This window comes from Octopus sinensis, unplaced genomic scaffold, assembly GCF_006345805.1.
Source record: "Octopus sinensis unplaced genomic scaffold, ASM634580v1 Contig18758, whole genome shotgun sequence".
Classification (NCBI taxonomy): domain Eukaryota; kingdom Metazoa; phylum Mollusca; class Cephalopoda; order Octopoda; family Octopodidae; genus Octopus; species Octopus sinensis.
The window spans coordinates 52,986-74,573 of record NW_021836000.1 but is presented as its reverse complement, the minus strand read 5'-3'; the positions used below and the strand labels follow the sequence as shown (position 1 = coordinate 74,573).

The 21,588-nt window shown below is 34.2% G+C and overlaps 1 protein-coding gene and 1 pseudogene across 1 annotated transcript; both read left to right on the top strand.

Moving 5' to 3' along the window:
• Positions 1–1,945: 1,945 nt before the first annotated feature.
• LOC115231754 lies at positions 1,946–4,653 on the top strand. The gene is made up of 2 exons (XM_029801702.1): positions 1,946–3,755; positions 4,637–4,653. Exons 1-2 carry the CDS (start codon positions 1,946–1,948, stop codon positions 4,651–4,653), a joined length of 1,827 nt encoding a protein of 608 aa, XP_029657562.1.
• A 2,999-nt stretch (positions 4,654–7,652) lies between these two features.
• Positions 7,653–20,230, top strand: LOC115231753 (annotated as a pseudogene).
• Positions 20,231–21,588: the final 1,358 nt, after the last annotated feature.

Below are 21,588 nucleotides of genomic sequence, written 5' to 3'. Positions count from 1 at the left end.
CCTTAACCCTATCTTGATCTTAATCCAACCAAACCTTAACCCTACCTTGATCCTAATTCAACCAAACCCTAACCCTAACCTTACCCCTATCTTGATTCTAACCCAACCACACCCTAACCTTAACCCTAACCATTTTCTAATCCAAATCACCCTATTCCTAACCATTTCCTAACCTTAATATCTTATCCGTAATTCTATCTATTAAGCTCTATTAACATATCAGAAGTTTAACCTCATTTTGTAGTTTATTTAACCGTACAAATCAGGGAGTTGCCTTATTTTGTAATTTTTATTAAAAAAAGTTAACGCAACATGATAAGATATTTACAAAACAAAAAGAATTGTTAACTCGGGGTTATTTTAATTTGTGATATCAACACATCTTTTTTGCATTCACAATTTTTCACTATTTTATTTATCAAGAAGCCCAATCTTTTCTTGTTAGAAGATTCAATATTTTTTACTAATGACGAGGCTCACAAACGAGTTATTGCACAGAACGACATTCTAACTATGAAGATGGAATGCATGAAACATCATTTGACCACCCATTATGGGATTAATAAACTCAAAGAATTTTGCGACAATTATTATTTCACTATCAAAAGGTCCGTTATACGTGAAGTATGTTCCGAATGCACAGCATGTGCACAAAGCCAACCTTTAAAAGCTCAAATTCCTATGATTCACATTAAAGCAAAGTTTCCACGAGAAAGATTTCAAATGGACTTGGTGGATTTAAGTCGATGGTTCCAAGCCAATGATGGCTTTAAATATATATTTAATATCATTGACGTATATTCCAAATTTTGTTTTGCAAAAGCTATCGTCTCAAAAAAAGCAACTGCTATTTGTTCAGCTTTAAGAACTATCTTTTATTGTTTTGGACCTCCTCAGATTTTACAATCTGACAATGGGAAAGAGTTCAAAAATGAACTAGTAAATTCTTTATGCACAGAATTTAACATTTTACAAAAGTTTTGTCGTCCAAGGCATCCTCAGTCGCAGGGCCAAGTAGAACGTTGTAACCAAACGTTAACTCGTTGGTTACAAAAAAAACTTTTCATACATCAAAATAAAGAATGGATTTCATGTTTGGACTTGGTAGTGTACAATTATAATAAAAGCTTGCATTCTTCCATGAAGAAAACCCCTTTTTATCTATTTCATAGAAGTATTAAATTGTGGTTAATTGATTTTAGATGTCAATATCCAAAATTTTTTTCATTTTAATTGTTTGTTATATATCTTTTGGTTTTTTATTATCTTATTTTTTCTCTGTTTATTGTTTTTTTTGTTAATTTTCAATATGAAGATAGAAAAAGTTGCGTTGAAGAAGGAGCCCAACAATGGTAATATCGTTTCTTTATGCTCTGGTTGCAATGTATTGAATTCTCGCAAGAAGGGACGTACTTGTGTTTCTTGTGGCCTTTTCTTCCACCTTTCCTGCGTGGGACTCTCCAAAGCCCGCTCTCTGTTATTATCTAATTGGAAGTGTTCTGGATGTCTTGTGCCTTCTCTTAATCCATACAACCTAATCCGCCCCGCTTCTGTTATGAAAGCTACTTCCCACTGCCTGGATAGCGAGATTTTCTTATGCCTCCTTTCTACCTTTCGGATTTCATCACCTGTGCTGGCGAGAATCCCTAAGTCAGCGAGACTATCGGCCGCGAAGGCCCTTTCTACTATCATCGATCAGGCACTGTCGTCCGATTCTCATGAAGCTTGGTTTAAACTCTTCTGCTTTGCTCCCTTATGCTTGGGGTCTCGTACCGTTCGATTGCGGGATGGCCGACAGGTATCACCAGCCCAGCGGATTAAAGACGCTTGTTCCTGTTTTGTTCATTCAGATTTTGACCCGGACTGGCTGTCTGTTGGCCTCTTATCTTCCAAACCCCAGAACGTGGAGTCCTGTGCCTCTACGCACGACACGGATTGTTCTTTCATGATACGGGCAGTTAAAAGTAAACTTATGCAAGGGGACGTCAGTGGGGCAGTCCGGGTGATCTCTTCAAACACGCCCGTGGCGCCTCCTTCAGAGGCCGTGTACTTGGAATTGTGCCACAAGCATCCTAGTGCCCCTGAAAATCTTCGATTAACGTCCAATCCGTGCTCGGCCGATGTCCCCCATACGACTAACTCCGAGGTCTCAGCTGCTTTGTCGTCCTTCCCGCTCAGCAGCAGTGGAGGCATTGACGGAATAAAGCCCATACATCTGAGGGACCTTATATCTCCTTTGACTGCCGACTCGGGCCGTGCTCTCCTGGATTCGATCAATCGGCTTTGCTCTCGAATTGTCACGGGCGCCATCCCTGCTGTTGCGAGGGATCTCCTATTTTCGGCCAATCTAACAGCTCTCCGTAAGAGTGATGGCGGTTTACGGCCAATTGCAGTTGGTAATGTCTTCAGACGCCTTGCTGCCAAAATAATGTCACGTCGTGTTATTCCGCAATTGTGTCGGGAATTCTTGCCATTCCAGTTCGGCGTTGGTGTTAAAGGGGCCTGTGAAGCACTAGCTCACGCCTCTCGCCAGGTGACTATTTCGAAACCGAAGAATGTACCCTTCTTGCTTAAGCTCGATGTCAAGAATGCTTTTAATAGTGTCAGAAGAGACCACATGCTTGAGGCTGTTGGTGAACGTTGCCCTGATCTTCTCCCAATTGTATCCTTGGCCTATTCCTTGCCGAGCAGCTTACTTTTTTCCGGAAAAGTTATCAACTCTGAGTGTGGAATCCAACAGGGCGACCCCCTCGGTCCTCTACTATTCGCTGTCTGTGTTGATCACGTTGCACGTGGCATTTCTTCGCCTATCAATTTTTGGTATTTGGATGACGTCACTCTTGGTGGGCCTTTAGAAGTCATTATGGACGACGCCTCGAAGATAATATCTGAATTTTTGAAGATTGGCCTTTCTCTAAATGGTGCAAAATGTGAACTAATCGGACTTACGGAGCCGCTAACCCAACAGAGTGAGGTTTTTATGGCCCTTTCGGAGAAAATTGACGGCCTTCGTATAACCGCTCTCGCGGATCTTGTGATTCTGGGTTCACCGATTTCTGATAAGGGAATTGCGAAGGCTATCGTTTCACAACGAGATAAGATTGCTCCTCTCTGCGACCGATTACGACTGTTTGGCTCCCATCTGGGGCTGTTTTTGCTGAAAAACTTTCTTTTTATCCCCCGTTTAACCTTTTTGCTCCGAACGTCTCCTTGTTTTCGCTCACGTCAAGAACTTTTGGATTTGGATGACGCGGTTACATCATCATTACAGTTACTACTGAACACTTTGTTCACTGACGTGGGACGTACACGTGCCGCACTTCCACTCCGCTTTGGTGGCCTTGGGGTTCGTTCTTGTGCAGATCTTGCTTTGCCTTGTTATCTCTCGTCGATGTCTGCTTCCGGCAATTTCGTTCGCTCTGTTCTTATCAACTCACTCGAACTTGATGAGCTTACGGAATACCCTGTTGCTGTTCTCGCCTGGAGATCGCTCGGACTTGGCCTTCCGGAGATTCCTTCAATACAGAAGAGTTGGGATGTCATCTGGTGCACACACCTGTTGGAGAGTCTTCGCACGCGAGTCGACCAGTTGGAACTGGCTTCTTTGAACTGTGCCTGTCAGCCTCACTCAGGAGACTGGCTAAACGCACTTCCGTTGGCGTCCAATGGTCTGCTTATGGAAGACGAAACTATACGTATCGGAGTGTGTCTTCGACTTGGACTTGAAATCTGCCAACCTCACCGTTGTCGCTGTGGTTTTTTGATTCCTTCGAACGGTTTACACGCATTGTCCTGTAGGAGGAGTGCTGGCCGATTTCCCCGCCACGTCCTCCTCAATGAAGTGGTGAAAAGGGCTTTGGATTCTGCGGGATTCCCATCGACCCTTGAACCTATTGGGCTCTGCCGCAGTGACGGAAAGCGTCCTGACGGGATGACTATATTCCCCTTTAGAGGAGGAAGGTCTCTTGTTTGGGATGTAACTTGCGTCGACTCCTTTTCAGATACTGTGCTCACAGGAACAGCCAGTACACCAGGCTACGCATGTGCGCTGGCAGAAGAAAGGAAGTTGACGAAGTACGCTGTGCTTCCGAACGTCGTTGAGTTTGTCCCCCTAGCCTTTGAGACCTCCGGTGTGGTTGGAAAGAAGGTAGAAAATCTGTTACGGGTTGTGGGAGGAAGAATCTCACAGAATACAAATGACCGGAGGGAGACGAGCTGGCTTTTCCAGCGCATCTCGGTTGCAATTCTTCGCGGGAACTGCCTCTCTATCCGCAGTGCTTCGTCGTCGGACTAACCCTCAAGTTCACGACATTAATTCTCTATTAATTAATTTGACTGTATATATAATATATTTAATCCCAAATACAAGCCTGGGTATTTGCCTTTATATTAGTTGGCCTTTTAGTAAATATTTGCTATGTAGTTGCCATGGAAACACGTAAAGGCCAGGTTGCCCATAGGGGTCTGATCACCCATGTGACATATTATTTGATCGTATTTTCAGCAAAAATATAATTTCAGGTAATCACGCATTATTTCAATTCGAAATAATGTTTATGCGACCTGATACATTGTGATAATTATTAATTTCTGATTAAATTGTTACTTATATTTCTATACCATTATTTTCCCAAAGATTTTTTCAGATTATAGAACAGAATAGTTTTGTACGTATTTCATGGCATATTAACGATTGTTAAACTAGTGAATTGATGGTTTAAATAAAAATTAGCTAGTTAAACTAAATTTTAGTCATGTTGGCAGCATTATCCGTTACAAGACTGCCGATTTTACATCCAAACCGTTGTTCAGCCAATTGTGCGGAGGCTAAAGCAACAGATTGAAGATATTCCGCAGTGTGGCTATATCCAGAAGTGTCCACAGTGTCAATGAGATAATTTTCCCCATCTGATGTCACAACCGAGACACAAATAACGGGTTCATTATGAATGTTGCTCCACCCGTCCAACATCATAGACACTGTTTTGTCCTGGAGTCTTTGTCGACAGTCTTCATGTATTTGGTCGTACACATGATCAAGTAATGTACCACCAATTTGATGACGAGAGGGTAAACGATACCCAGGAAGAAGCATTTGGACGAATTTGACAAATTCGGGATGTTCTACAGCAGCAAACGGAGTGTTTGTAGAAAATATGTATCTAGCGAGTTGCAGATCCATCAAATCTTTCTTAGATGAAGTCGTCGTAGTTACGAAATTGATTAATGAATGGTCCTTCATCCTTGGAGGAAATTCGCTTTCAGGTCTCGGCATATTTTCAGGGATATCAATATTACTTCGACATAATAAATGATGCTGCCTCATCCGAGATACAAGACCTTGTATGTCCTTCCCACAATTACGACATCTGGCACGGCTTCCGGTCTTTCCAGGAATAATACGTTTATCAAATAAGCCCACAAAGAATCACGCTTTCTTCCAGACATTTAAAAAAATTTAAATGATTTTTTTGATTTTTTTGATTTTTTTAATGATTTAAATCATTGATTTTTATTGTTGATTAAATCAAATGATTTAAATTTAACAAACCTGGCTAGTTTAATACGAACACAGGGCAACAAGGGGTCGTGTAGTGCTTGAAGGGTTGGTAGTATTCCGAAATCTTTACAAAAAAGTGTGGCCGGCCTGAGCGAGATGTCAACATGTCATTTACGTCTTGTGGCAGGGCTATTTATGATCTTTTTACAAGGGGATGAACGGAATTTTCATTCAGTGCGTACATTTTGAGTGCACTTGTTATTTCGTTTCAGTTTGATTTAGTAATCATTGACTGCAAATTTTATAATCCATTCATGTAAATCAGATTTGTACAAATTTGCACCTATAACATTGATTATTGCAAAAAGACCTTGAGATAGATTTTTATTCAATCAGCCTTCTGATGGAACACATCCTGAGGTTAGACCTGACATCCTGATTTCTAAGGTACAATACAGTCCTGACAAAATGTCGAGAAAGATTTCTTACCAATAAATTGGACTTGTAGTGGCTATGGAGGGAGACTAGTACTTGGAGTGTCTTCCCATATCGTCGGCCAGTATTCCACATAGTCCATATTTGTGGAAAAACCTCAGCCAACTCACTCTTTCCTGCTGGTAAGAATGAAGACATGTCTTCAGTATAGGGAAAGTCTTCACGTTCAAAGACACCCAAAGTGACAGTGGTTACATTTTGTGGGAAGTATATGCTCAAAAAGTATTCGATCACTACAGAAATGAGATTCCACGAATGACACAACTTGTCTCATTCCTTAATTGTTGAGTGAGGACCAACTCCTCCCGCATGAGGATAATCTACCTCGAGAGAGTCCTCACTCAGACATCCGTCAGATGTATATTTTCTAATAAATCAACGTTGGTTTATTGATGAGTAGTCCCAGGAAATGAAAATAACCCGAGCAGTTCTGTCATTTCTTTCTAGTCTGTCAAACAAAGCGACAGCTTACTAGCTGGATAGAGAATTAAATGTAGACCTGGCATTTTGCATAAGTCATTTCTGTTTTTAATTCGATGGGAAGGGGAGTAAGTTAAAGCAGACTTTTTATATTGTTCACAGCCTGTTTGTTTCATAAACAATTTCAGAATTGGAAATCAACATTGCTTGTGATTTATTTGCGTTTTCCAAAAAAAAGATTGCGTGCTTAAGTATGTTTAGTTCTGTCAGTTTGTAGAGTTTTAAGTTGATCTCAGAATGTAAAAAAACATGATTAAATTTATATATCACTGTTTTTCATACCGAATAGTTTCCCGCTTATACATTTGCCTGTCAAAATATCGAAAAAACGTGCACACAAGTGCCTAATCAGACCATCAGTGTGAACAATGCATTGTTTCAGGGAAAAATTTTTTTGGCGAATTTGGTAAAATATTCTTCCTATGCTATTAAACTTTTAAAAAATTATTTATTTTTGTTATTAAATTTTTTTAATAATTCGAATAAATATAATAAAATTTTACATAATATTTTACTATTTATTATAACGTGGCACATTTTTTACTTTTCACATTTTGTAAATATTAATTCATATTATTATTCATGTTATTTCAAATGAATGCATATTAATATTTGCGCAGGACTTTCGATTGTTTATAATTGTTAGTTCTGAGTTTGTCTTATCAATATTGTAATATGCATTAATTGTTTATTTCCTAATTTAATTTTGTTTTGTGAAATGTTTTTACATTCCAATCAGTAAAATAGATACCGGATTTTGATTCCAATCTTTCGATTGTTTACAATTGTTAGTTCTGTGTTTGTCTTATCAATATTGTAATATGCATTAATTGTTTATTTCCTGATTTAATTTTGTTTTGTGAAATGTTTTTACATTCCAATCAGTAAAATAGATATTGGATTTGTCATTTTGGTAGTTTTATTTTTTTCAATTGAGTTATTGGTTTTGTATCACTCCATCCAGCCCAGTTTGTTCAGACTTGGTTATCCATCTCTTTCTTTGACTATCATTTTTTCTTCTTCAGTTGATGAAATATCTTGTTCAAAACCTCCTCTATACTCTTTTCATTTTGTGTTAGATTTACTACTAGATCGTAGGCTTCTACAGTGTCATCTAGATTCGGAATAAAGAGTTCATATTTGTCATTGATATATATGCCATTTATGCTGTATGAAGATGGAGTTGACTCTGGTTTATGATATCTCCATCAGGTCCAATACACCATGTGCCCATAAAACATTTTCTTTGCGAATTCTTGTTAATGTCAATTGTAACCACGTGTATTGAGCGGATTTAACAAAGAGTCCGTCTTCTCTCAATTGATATATATGGGACACCATTGGTGATGTCGGTAAAAACGAAAGAAAATTAGAATGCCTGATTTCCATACAGAGTTTTACTTCAGATTTAATTGCCTCACACAGGGTATTTATAGAGATTTAATCAAAAACAGCAGTATATTGAAAAGCTCAGTATACATCGTAAAGAGTGTGAAGAAATGAAAGCTCTTGAAGAGCACGAATTTTTTTTAACTAAAACTGTATTTGTTTGTCAATAATCAATTTCCATAATATTGAAAATTACCTATTCGTGATAAGAACAAATCATCGAAGAAATTGCGTTAAAAATCAGAACAAAAGTGAGGTTTATATCATTTTAATTCGAACTTTGCATTCCGTAGCCATTTCAAATTTAATTTTTCTTTTTCCTGACAATAGTTTAACCAGAATTTAGATTATTCGAGAATTTTATTGGGTCAGACAAATCGAAAAAACGATCTAATTTGTTGGAAGGATTTCTCAAAATTATTACAGTCTAACCCTGAGATGGGGCACCAAAGTGTCCCAGAAAGCGGAGGTCTGATTCAAACTATTGAATTATAGTTCATTTAATTTAAATTTTGGTTTATTTTTCGAAGAAAGAACTCTTTCACATCTTCCAAAGTGTTTATATGGAGATAAGACAATAAGTTGTGCTTTTTTGCTTTATAGTTTGATAGATTTCTATTCTGTTTTTTTATTCTATTTTGATTAATTAATAAATCATTCTTTTTAAAACATTTTTTAAAATAATCAGTCAATTTCAAATTTTCTTATTTTTTAAATCTTTTCCAAGTTGAAATCTAAACTCATAATATTTTTAGAGTGTCTCAAAAGATTATTTTGCGCTAAATTTTCTAACTTATCCATCATTTTATAATTTGTTATTTTCAAATAAAAACAAACTGGATAAGGACGTTGATGCGTCCTGTCCAATCTGCCATGACGGACGACACAGAGTAACGCACGTCGTTCTGGATTGCAAAATCTCACCGCCATAAGGAGATCTTATAGAAGATTTCTCTCCTTAATTTATGGTGTGACCCTAAGAGGTCTTCGGTGTTTTCTTCGTGCCGCATTCCTCCCAATATCAGGGGGAATGAGGTTAAATAAATAAAAAACACCCTTTTGAGACTCTGATTATTCTTAGATTCCCGTTCTTTAACAAGGGTAAAAATTACTGACATTTTAAACTGTGCTGTAATTAAAATAAAGTTTATTTTGTATTAATTATTGTTTAATTATCTTAATTTTTGAAACAAATAATAAATTAACCACGTGTCAGCACGCGCTTGATTTACTTGTGGTATTCATTCAATTATTTGTCACACTTTATTATTTAATTGGATTCAGAAAGAATAATTCGATATGTAATTTCTTTTAATAATTAAATTTTCTGAAATTTCATAATTTTAATGATATTGTCCGATTTTATTCTATTAATCTGGTTTTTACTTATTTTGAAACTTTTGAAAAACTATTATTTTTTCTGTCATCTTCATTTATTGGATTTCATCTTATTTTTTAATGAAAATTTTTATTTTTTTATCATTTTATAACTCAATTTATTTCTTTATTCATGTAATTATTTTTTTAATATATCCGATGGTGTACGTTCCTCCTGAGACTGTGAAATGAGTGTAAATTGCATATGCTCCATATTGGTCTATTTGATTACTCAAAATCTTATTTCTCCTAACGATGGCATTTTTGCCAGTATGAGAATCTGTTTTGGCTGCGTGTCTGATAGTAATGCAAAAAATTTTACTTCGTCTGACGTTTTTATTCTTTAATTTATTTTATTTTTGATCAACTGCAGCGACTGCTGATCCGCTCAGCAATAATTTAAGGACGTAATTAGTATTATTAAATTTCCTGGATCCACATGATGCTGCAATCTACATAACAAATTAATTAGAAAAATACAAATAATTAAAACGACTTGAAATGAACAAATTATCGAAAACGTGCATGTTCCCTGTGAATCCAATTATTAAGTGGTTGGTTATTTGGAAAATTTTGTTTGAATTGGCGTCATCTAATTTGTTGGTCCAGCAATTTATTACAGCATTCATTGAGAGTATTTTGCTAAAGATCACGATTGTCCAAAACATAGAACTAATTAATCATTCGATGTATAGATGTTCATTCGGTCCTAGTAGTGCTTTCCGAAATCGTTCTTGAGTTTTTTCGATTTTTCACGGTTCGTTTCACTGACAAACCCTCCCCACGCACCACAAACATAACTAATGGAGGGTTCGATTTATTGCCGGTAGATTGATTGGCGTGTGAGGAAGCTGATCCATTGTTTGCATTTTCGGAGGAACACTTTTAAGATGTTCAGTTTCTTCATGTAGCTAGTTCTAACATTTTCAACCTGTTGGGAGAAACACATATGACTATCTTAAATCGCGCCGAGGATTTTCTGGGATTTTTTAAATGGGATTTCCATGTTGTTTAGATATAAGTTCACCACCATTTTCCCAAGCTTCCTTGCTGAAGTCAGAAGCGTAGTGACTGATTTTTCAGAACTCGTTGATAGTCGATTTATCGAAAGCCAACTTTCGAGATTGTGGAGGTAGTTCTGTAGTTTTGAACTTGCTATGTTAACCTCACAGCTCCGAGTACCAATCACAATATTTTTTTTTTTTTTTTGTTATATGTAATTAACAAATAGTTATTAACTAACTAAATTCCCGGCATCGTAAATGGAAACACAGTTTCCACGTACTATGGCCAAGGAAATCCTTTCGAAAAGCCACTTGGACTCGCGTGGGTCCCCGTTTATGGGAGATCATGCGGCCAAGCTTTTTTAGAAAGGAAAGAGACTTTTCGCCGATGACGCCGGAAATCACAATATTGTCAGCGTATGATAGTAGGATTAAGTCCTTGTCGTTTGGCAGCGGGAGGTCCGATAAGAATAAGTTAAAGTGAACTGGCGAAAGGGGTGAGCCTTGAGGGACTCCGTTTGGAAAGTATCGTGACATCGATCTTGTATTGTTTTGTTGGATCCGGCCTCTTCGACCGCTGAGGAAGTTAGCTGGCCACTTTTTCAGCTTTGGTGAATAGAAATCTTGGAATGTATTACACAAAGATAAGTATCAAGTGTTCAAAAATAATATTATTCAAAAATAATTTCATTCACTTTTTAAAAAATATATATAACATTCGTGAGAGTCTTGCTGTTCATCAACCTTTATAGTGTCAAAGAGATCTGTAATTAATTTAAGCAAATAAGTTTTTATAAACACTGCATAATCATATCATGGAAAAAGCAGCGATTTAATTTTGTTTTATCGATGTGTAATTTTCATTTTTTTTGCATTTGTAAAGAAGGTTGTCTGTGTCCGAGGAGAAGCAAAGGTGCATCTCGAGGGTTACCCCTAGAACGGTCTGACTTCTGTAGAAGGGTATGGACACATTGTTAAACTTCAAGTCGACAGAAGCCATTCCCAATCTTTTATCAGATGTGAAAAGTGAGGTGGCGGATTTCTCCGCGTTTATCACGATTCGGTTGTCAGTTAGCCATAGGTTGAGCCGATCCAAGTTAGCTTGGAGTTTTTTAGAGGCCTTCTGGATGTCCTGGTCCCGTGAGGCTAATACGATGTCATCCGCATATGAAAGGACAACATCATTATTGTCTAGCTAAACCAATATCTTAATTCACGTATTTTATACAAATTAATCGTGGTCTGCTGTCATTCAAGTTTTAGGTTATTTTTTAAACAGATTATGGTCTTAAATAAGTACTAATTTATTGTAAAAATTGATGTGCATTCGATATTTAAAAAATCTTCACTCATTAAAGGATCAAAAATATCAGTTCTTTCAATTTCAATGTCATAATGTTAAATTAATGGATTTTCGTGACTAGATTTATTTAAAATCTTAAAACAATTTTGAATGGTTTCAGTAGATACGTCACCCCAACCCATATTAACAAACAAAATTGCATCTTTTAATGTCAATTTTTTGTATGAATTGTATACAGAAATATTTTAAGTCTCCAGCAAATCAGTTAAGTACTCTAGCTTTCTTCTCATGAAATGAGTCTTGAGGTTGTTATAATTCCAAAATCCATTGCTTGTAGTAATTTTTCTAAATAAACAAAATTAATTCAAAAATTGTGGCCAATTCTCAAATTGGCTAATTTACTAAGAAAATTAATTTTCTTCATTTGACACATCTAATCTATTTGGAATTTTGATTTAATGGTAGGTAGTGTTAAAAATGCCGTCTCACACTCATATGTAGTTGCAAATGGAATAAGCACTTAAAGTAGCATCTTTGCTAATTCTGAATAGGAATCAGCCATCTGAATCCAGAAATTGCTTTGCAAAACTTCAGTGAATACGTTTTTTTCATATCTATCATTTTTCATGTCGACAAATTCTTCCTGAATTATACAATTTTCAGAAGGAAGATTTTCAACTGAAATTAAAAATGGGTTGTTTAGAAACAATAGTATTTATTAAGATCCGAAATATCAAGAAAATATCTAAAAATTGAGACGCGAATTGAGTGCTTTGGCTTTAAAATAGTTTATCGTTTTTATTACTACATTCATGAAAATTTTCAAATTATCATGTATCGTTTTCATCATCAATGCATGACGGTGGACTATGCAATATAACGAACATTGAGCAATAATTCTACTCATGAGGCATGTTTTATTCCAACAATTGTTGACCGTCTTACAAGAAATGTCACTCCAAGAATATGATTTAAAAATTACGGCAAGAATGATTTAAAAATTATAACGGGAGAATAAGATTAAATAATGAGTTTGCCCGATTAAATTAACATTAATGTCAGGGAATTAACATAATTTCCCGGGTTGATAACTTTACCCGAACATCTATATCCATCAACCATAAATTGAATTCTTTTGAAGTCATCCACGAAGTTTGGTTGTATAAATATCTACAAAAATCTGAAATTCTCATATAAATATTGTAACGTTTTTTAAATTTCGACACCCAGCCATTAGTTCCTTTAAATACTTTATTTTAATTAGAATACATATTTCCATTTCCATATAATAACTTTGCTTTTTCCTGGAGGATTGCATCATTATAAGAGCCACCTCCGGCTTCAACCATATTAACCCATTCCTTTAACTCAAATCAATATTTTTGAATTTTAAATTTCGTGGTATAGAATTTAAATTTCGATGTTTGATTTCCTTCTTGAATAGAAAGGAAAATATTTCGAAAACTTTAGTGTGTTTTACATGTTAGTTTTTTGCAGTATTCAATAATAGCCATTTTTTCTTTTAAATTCAGAGATTTGGAACGATTGTTAATTATCAGCGATATTTTGATTAAGTTACATATAAAGAACATCATGATTTACCAAAACACGAGACAAAAACACGTGATTAATTTCTTAATCAAATTATTAAGCATCTAACTAATTTCGTAGAGAGGATGATGAAAAGGATGGCATAAACGGAATGCACAAGTTGTAGGCAATTCAATATGTGATAATAATAAATAATGATAATCCCCTACTTGTATAGATTTATGAAGACTATCACTGGAGTTGCGGGATTTTCATGAAGGAAGGGGTCAAAGAGGACAAGCAGGTAGAAATTTTTTTTCTGCTTCCATTAGAACGAAACGTTGGTCCGACAAGTCGACTGTCGTTGTTTCCTCTTTGTACTTGAAAGGATTGGAAGATTTTGTCACTTTGTGACTGTCCGTGGCACTGAACATCAACGCCTGTCGGTTTTTTGTGGAAAGGAAGGAGATGATTTAGCTCAGTTGTGTCTCAAAGTCTACTCCCAACAGACGATCTGCTTCTTCCAACACCAAAAAACGCAATTGAACATCTCAGCTTTTATACTTCAAAAGATCGGCGCCTTCGTATTAAACAGCATAGGAAAACATTTCGGAATAATATTAAAATCGAAGTATTGAAGAAAACTAACGACCAATTTAGAACTGTGAAATTAGATAATGAAATAAGCACAAAAGAAACAATATTTGCAAACTCAGACCTGAATAAAAAAATCTCAGACTCGAATGATCTAAATGCCAAATTATTTAAATGAGGAACAAAGATACTGTACAAAGCCATCAATTGTATCTAATATGAAATTTATAGAAGAGACGTCTCCCTACCAATAGGAAAGCGGCTCCTATTTAAAACCACACAAACCCGAGGTAAGGTTGAGAATTTCAGACCTGTGGTCTAAACAAGCACTATTTGATCGATAAAACCAAACTTCTATAAGTACTTGAATACTTGACGGTCAAAATGATTAGAAGCGATGACTAGAGATGGATTGTAGAGAAGGTTTGAAACAATACTCGATCCCAATAAGGAGTTCCATTATCTCTTATTCTGTTTGTGATCTATTTTGATTCGGCTCTTCGAGAATCGAGACCGGTCCTTGAAATAAAGAAGAGCTAAAAGAGTTAATTCAAAAGAATATGTCAGTCTGAATACTAAAAATGAACATAAAAAACGGAAATCATAGAATTGACAAAAGAAAAGATAAGGCCGATGAAATCTATGGTAAAACAAAGAAATGGGTCTCCCTCCTCGGTTACATGAGGATATTACAGGAAGGAAGACACTTACTTAAAGCGAAAGCATGGATCACCCAAAAAGGACCTAGGTGAGGACGAGAATTCATATTTACAAAAACTGTTAAAACATATACTCTATCACAACTCGGGATCCTGGGCTTGTACAAAATCAATCCAGAATGTTGTTCAGAATTCTTTTCAATGAAAACCGGAACCATACAAATTTCGTATGAGATTCTGGATGCAATTTAAATTTGATAAAAAAATAATTCGAATGTGCGTAGTCTTTAATGAAAGTAGCAATCCTTGACGCAGGTGCTCAATACAGCAATGTTTTTTGACATATATTCCCATAGCTAATTGACGGAAGCATCAGATACTCGGGATAGAAACATGTCTCCTTTTACTAAACTGTGGATTATGACGACAAGCGTGGATTAAGAAGATACCAAACCTTCTTCCTACAAGATGTAACAGAATGCTCAATTATTCTTACCTCCAAAGACACAATGAAGTTGTTAAATTTTTGCATTTGTATTTTTGCACAAGATTCAGAATTAGCAGGACAGAAAATTTAAGAAATTTAGACCTAGTGAAAATCTATTTTTCACATCTCTAAATAATTAAATTTTATTAATCAGAGATAATAAGCTATTTGTGTGTAGAGAGAATTTATTTACTGTTCCCGTGGAGAATGGAAATCGAAATTTTATGTAACTTTTAAAAGTGAGTGTAATTATGGAAATGGAGATTAATATCCGAAATGATCGATTCAGTCTTTCCCTTCTAAGTAGATATTTATGGTTGGCTCATATGCAAAGACCCATTGGAAAGGCAAATAAAAATAGTATTTAAGGTCACGAGATTTATAATTAGAAATGTAGCACATGGTTGCATATCCACTAAGAATTTAATGACGGACTCAGGCACAATTTATCCAAAAAAAGAAAAACCTCTGAGAAGAGAATACAAAGACCTTTTGCCAATTTGTAAAATAATTATAACGTCTTCGTAAACACAAGGGTAGGTTATACTGAGTATTTTAACGAATAATTTGGAGCAGTGTCTGATGTTTGTTTTGCTCGTAATTTATTTCTTTTATTCCTGACAATATTTTATTATGTAGTTCCTTTTCGAAAATATTCTCCAAAGTATTAACATAATTATTAATTTCTCGTTATATATTTCCAGTTGATCTTTTAGTCTTTTGTGCTTTTGTAGTCGCAAACTTATTGGCGATATCATTTAATTTTATAAAGGCGGGCTTGCAGTTCTTAATACATAGTTTTGTGTCTTAAACATATAACTTAATATTATCTAATCACTGTGTAGGTCACTTGAGTCTTCAAACCGTCGGGACTAACTTTTTATAATATTTTTCAACAATTACTTTATCTGCTTCAAGTGTACTTGCTCTATATCTACAATGACCAAATTTTGTTATTGTGGCATTATAATAATGAATAATCAAACAAATTTTATATAAGAAATATTAATTATTCAGGTAATTTTTCTCGCACAAGGCGAATTTCAACGCAGAGTTCTCGAAATTCAAAATAGTAAGATCCAAAAAATAAAAATGTAAGCGGAAGCATCATCCATTCAAAAAATGAACTTACAGGATAAAAATTCTATTTTTATAAAAAAACATTACTCTATTGTCGAAGCTGTTCGATAAAATATAAAAGATGACAACTAGACGTTAAAACTTACATCACATACACATCGCAAAAGAAATAACATTAAGAATTGCCAAAATCGACTCGAATATAATCGCCTGCCTAGTTTTGAATTGTGGGTAAAGCATTTTAGCGACCTTAACCAGCATACAAATCCCGATTGTATTCCCAAAAAACCCAATGAATGCTCCGAATAAGTGTACCTTTCGAAGTGGGTCAAACTAATTGAATTCCCAATGAAAATTAAAAACCTGGAAATTGATTGGAATTAGAATTGCAAAAGCCGATATAAATTCATTAAGGAATAATATATTATTCAATAATTGGGGTTTTTGAAGGATTTCCAGCTTCTGTCGATTATAGATTAATATTATATATGCAATAACCAATGCTATATATATTAAATATAATACAAACCGTGAAGAAACGAAATTGTAAAAAATAATGAAAAAAATGAACTTTGCGGCCGATTGTTAGCCATGTCACTGAATATTTGTTCGTTATTTAATGCTACCTGATATAGGGGATGAGATAAGTGAAATTTAGTGGTTTATGATTGTTCCATATTGATAAAAGAAATGAACTTTCCAGTGTAATGTTATCCATGTTACTGAACATTTCTCGTTATTGTATAGTACCTGAAACTGGGGGTGATATCGGCATAGTCTAGTGATCTATTATTGCTCCATATTAAAATTGTCCCAATGACTCCAATTGTACCCCATATTAAATAAGTAATGATGATTATATGAAAATAGCGAAAATACATAGTTATTATTTATACTATTTAATTTAAATCATTCATATACAAATAAAATAACAAAAAATTAACAGAAAATATTAAAAATTATCAAGTCCAAAAACTTTTTTCATACAAATGAATTGACCCAGATATTTTTAAAATTTAATATGCAAATTTTTTTAATTTATAAAAAGAATCCGGAAAAGTACTAAGACTTTTGAAAATCATATTGTCGGGTTTCTTTAGTATAAATCTTTATCACTCTTAATTTTACCTAATAATTTTTTTTCTATTGTTTCAGGTTTTTCTGAAAAGTGAATAAACTTTGATACCAATAAATCCTTACATATCAATTCTAAAGTTGCATTATGAACTCAGCTGCGTTAAATTCAAACAGGAATAACTTTAAATTGCTCAGTTTAGCACAAAGAAGATGTTATATAAACGATAGAGATGTATTTTCTTTTCTAAAATCCTAAAACTTATATTTAAGCATTTTCATTGTAAGACCATGTTTGAAAGATTCTCGCATATACCAAAAAGCATTTTTTAAATAAGTTTTACTGACGTTAGACACAATAATGCCAAAAGTTCTTGCCAATGGAACCCTCCAACAAACAAACAAAAAGATCAAAATATAATATGTAAAAAATACTTGTGTAATGTCATTTATATCACACGATTTATCTATTGTTATTGAAATCAAATTAGCCAATTTAGTGTCAGTAATTTATTAAATAACTACATTCGAAGACATCTTAAAAATCATGCCAGCTACAATTTTTGCCGATAAAGGTATATTAATTATCTTAATCACGATTTCTGTCTTAATTTAAAAATAGTGAAATAGTTCTTCACATGTTTTAATAAAACATGACTTGATATATTCACCATCGGTAAATGGGTTTCCCCTTTATCGATCTTGTCACTTATTTAAAAGTTCTTCCACAGCTTTCATTCGTGACAAGGCCAGCCCTAAAGAGCCATAAGGCCAGCTTTTGCCAATAAGAGCTCAACAGTAGACAATTCCCCAGCTAACTGAACGTCAATCGTGCATTTTAATTTTTTTAATAAATTTAATTAAATAATATTTTTGTAAAACTAAATCAAATAAAATCATGCTTTTAAAATAGGCTACGTGGTGTATTTTAAAAATATGAATTGCGACAATGAAATATTATACAAAATAAAACAATCAATCTATCAACTTTTCCAACACTGGAATATATTTCAGGCATAAAAATAAAATATATAATCGAAAGGCCGCAAAAAATGAAAATGATTGTGACAATAAATTGACCATTTTTATAAATGAAATGACCGATCAACTAATTAAAGGTTTTTTTGACATTTTTTTAACTTTAAGATCCACTTTCAGAGGATGAAGTCAAAGAAGACATTTGTGACTTCTTTTATGACTCATTGGGCCTTATTATAGAGGAAGACGACATTTCGATTCGTTATGTAAATAATTTTTAAATTTATTTCATTAGGTTGCTCATGTTGTGGTTAATTTGTTTAATTTAAGGACGAATTGGCAACAGCTGAATATTGAACTAAACAAAATTTCTGATTTGTCTTGTGATTTAAATTATGGAATTATTCCAATGGAGATGGAGGAATGTAATAAAAAGATTGAAAATGATCGTGAATTGTATAAACAAGTTGATGAGGAAGAATCCGGTTGGACAACAGTAAACCACAAGAAATCAAGGAATAAATAATATTTATTTCTTTTAAATGTTTTTTAATTTAATATAATAGTTTTTAAGAATAATTATAAAAAATAATAAAGTAAATATCTATAACTCGTTTTTTATATGTTAATCATTGATTTTTAAAAATAATTAAGAATATGATTTATTTTTGTATTAAAAATTTTATACAATATATATAATATTAATTAATAAATAAAAATATTAAATAAATTATTAAAATAAATTAAGCACGTGAAGTGTTGTATATCACATAATGGACCTGGAGCACGAAAACATGGTATAAAATCTAAAATAAAACCTATTTAAGACAGAAGAACCAAACCTTAAAGGCCAACGTTTAAAATCCAAAAAATGGCCTTTATTACTCAAAGTAATCCCCACTAAATTCAATTTAAAAAGAACTACGAAAAACTAAATGTACGAACCAATCACTACGTACCTCTCCCATACGGAGTTTCCCCTTTAAACAGACCAATTGATCAATATATAAGGCATTTTAATATATTATACTATAAAAATAGATCTGGATTTATTAATTTGGATAAACCTGCAAATCCGTCCTCCCATGAAGTAGTGGCGTGGGTAAAGAGAATTCTCAGAGTGAATAAAACAGGCCATTCTGGCACATTAGACCCAAAGGTTACAAATAAGACATTTTTAGCCCATTTAGGTCACTGGATGTCTTATTGTGTGTATAGAAAATGCCACAAGATTAGTCAAATCGCAACAAACAGCCGGAAAAGAGTATGTCTGTGTCATGAGCTTACATAAAGCCATAAAAAATATCACGGAAATTCAAAATGTTTTTTTTATTAATATTTTTAGTCACTTTCTTATTTTCGTGGGTCAATTTTTCAAAAACCTCCAGCGATTGCAGCAGTGAAGAGACAGTTGCGAGTCCGAACAATTTTTGAGTCAAAATTATTAGAATTCCACAAGGATAAAAACATTGGTAAATATAATTTTTATTATATAGCACTTTTTTCTGTAAAATGTGAAGCAGGGACATATATCCGTACACTTTGTGAGCATATTGGAGTACATCTTGGAGTAGGGGCAGAAATGACTGAACTAAGAAGAGTCCAATCAGGAAAAATTACCGAATATGTATATTACTAGTCAAAATATTATTTTTAAGGACAATTTAGTGACTCTCCATGACGTCTTGGACGCCCAGTGGTATTACGACAATAAAAATAACGAAACATACCTCAGACATGTAATCAAACTAATGGAAGGCTTATTATTATCCTACAAACGTATTTTTATCAAAGATTCAGCTGTATGTTAAAAATGACAAAATAGGTCAATGCTGTGTGCTATGGGGCAATGGTCCTCGCCCCTGGAGTACTGAGATATGATGAAGGAATCACCTTGGATAGTGTGGTTGTAATAGTTACTACGAAAGGAGAAGCGGTTGCCTTGGGGGTAGCCAAAATGGAGTCTGCGGACATTGGGATGTGTAGTCATGGAGTAGTGGCTAAGCTTAAGAGGGTTTTAATGGAAAGAGATACATATCCACGTCGTTGGGGACTTGGTGATGTGGTATGTCTATTTATGGCGGGAAATTGTGTTTTAGTCTAAATTGAAGAAACATTTGATAGAGAATGGAATGTTGCTTCAATATGGACGTAGAAATGAGACAACCCCACAAGAGTGGATTGACCAGTACGATTTGATGTCTAATTTAGTCAATATCGACAATTGAGGTTTAAATTGAACTTGGCGATACCTTCTCCATGGGAGGTGTCTCCAATGGTGGCCGGGAAGGGGACTAAGAGAAAGAAGCTGATGGAATCTGCTGAATTTGTCCCCATTGTGACTGAGGATGCAGCCAATGTCGAGACTGTGGTTGTAAAAAGGAAGAAGACGGTTAATCAGTCTATGTCTAGTTGTGATGGAAATGTGGTCGAGACGTCTTTTGTAAAGAAAGAGAAAAAAAAGTTGTTTTATTTGTTATTTTGTAGAAAAATAGGGATGACATTAATTAGATATGATTTTGTTTTTATTATTTTTTACAGTTTTTTTTATTTTTGTAGTATGCAGGTCTAGTAGTAATTTAGCAAGTCAATTGCAGGTCAGTCAAGTCTGAGATAGTTGGTTATTTAACTGTGTTTGATTCATAAATGTGGTACATGAACATGTAGGAGGTCGGGTTGGCTTAGTATGGGGTGAGTTATGTACTATGAACACGAGCAGGTTTGTGCAGTGCAGTTCAAAATATTTGAGAATTTGTTGTAAAAGGCGTAAACCTGAGTTTGAATTCTAATTCTTATAATTTTGGATTCCAATATATACTAAATGCAGGAAAAAGTGACCATTTAAAAATAATGCAATATATTAAGGTTTTAATTATCATTCAAAAAATTTCAAAAGCTAACAACTGTTATTTTTATTGATAAACATATTATACTCAAAATTTGACTATTTTATTCTAAAATCTGTCTTAACGATAATTTTTTAAATATCTATTTCTATTAAAAAAGTGACACATAAATATTAAATGTTTCATCATTATTTAAATAAATAAATTCTAATGCCTAAGCACTTATCTGACGCGGAGAAAATTTTAATTGCCGAAAATTTAGGGAATGGACTATCGCAAAGATTTATTGCCACAAAATACAAGATTTCGAAATCGGCGGTGCAAAAAATACATTCCAAAATACAAAATAATGAATCCCTGTCTTGAAGAGTAGGCTCTGAAAGACCGATATTTTTAAATATCATGACATCAATCACTTCATTACGCTAAGGAAAATTATGCATAAAATTGATCATGATCACAGTATCAAAATATATCAAATACGTTACGATCTGGCGGTCTTATTACTAAAAACTCAATTAAAAAACCACTTTTATGACGGGTCGTTGAAAATAGAAATTCATTTTAAAACAAATGTTCTGGTATGTCGAATGCCAAACTCAACACAATAATTTTTTCCAATGAGTGCAAATTTAACTTATAGGACACCGATATGTACGCTATTATCCCGGAGAAAGTTATAATTTAAATAACATTCTCTCTACTGTGAAACACGGTGGTGGAAACATAATGCTATTGTCCAAAGGCGTTGGTAGAATCGTTTTTATCGATGAAAAATAAATTCTGCTTATT

Excerpts from the sequence above, each read along its gene's own strand:
- LOC115231754 (XM_029801702.1), top strand. The coding sequence starts at position 1,946 with ATGATACGGGCAGTTAAAAGTAAACTTATGCAAGGGGACGTCAGTGGG.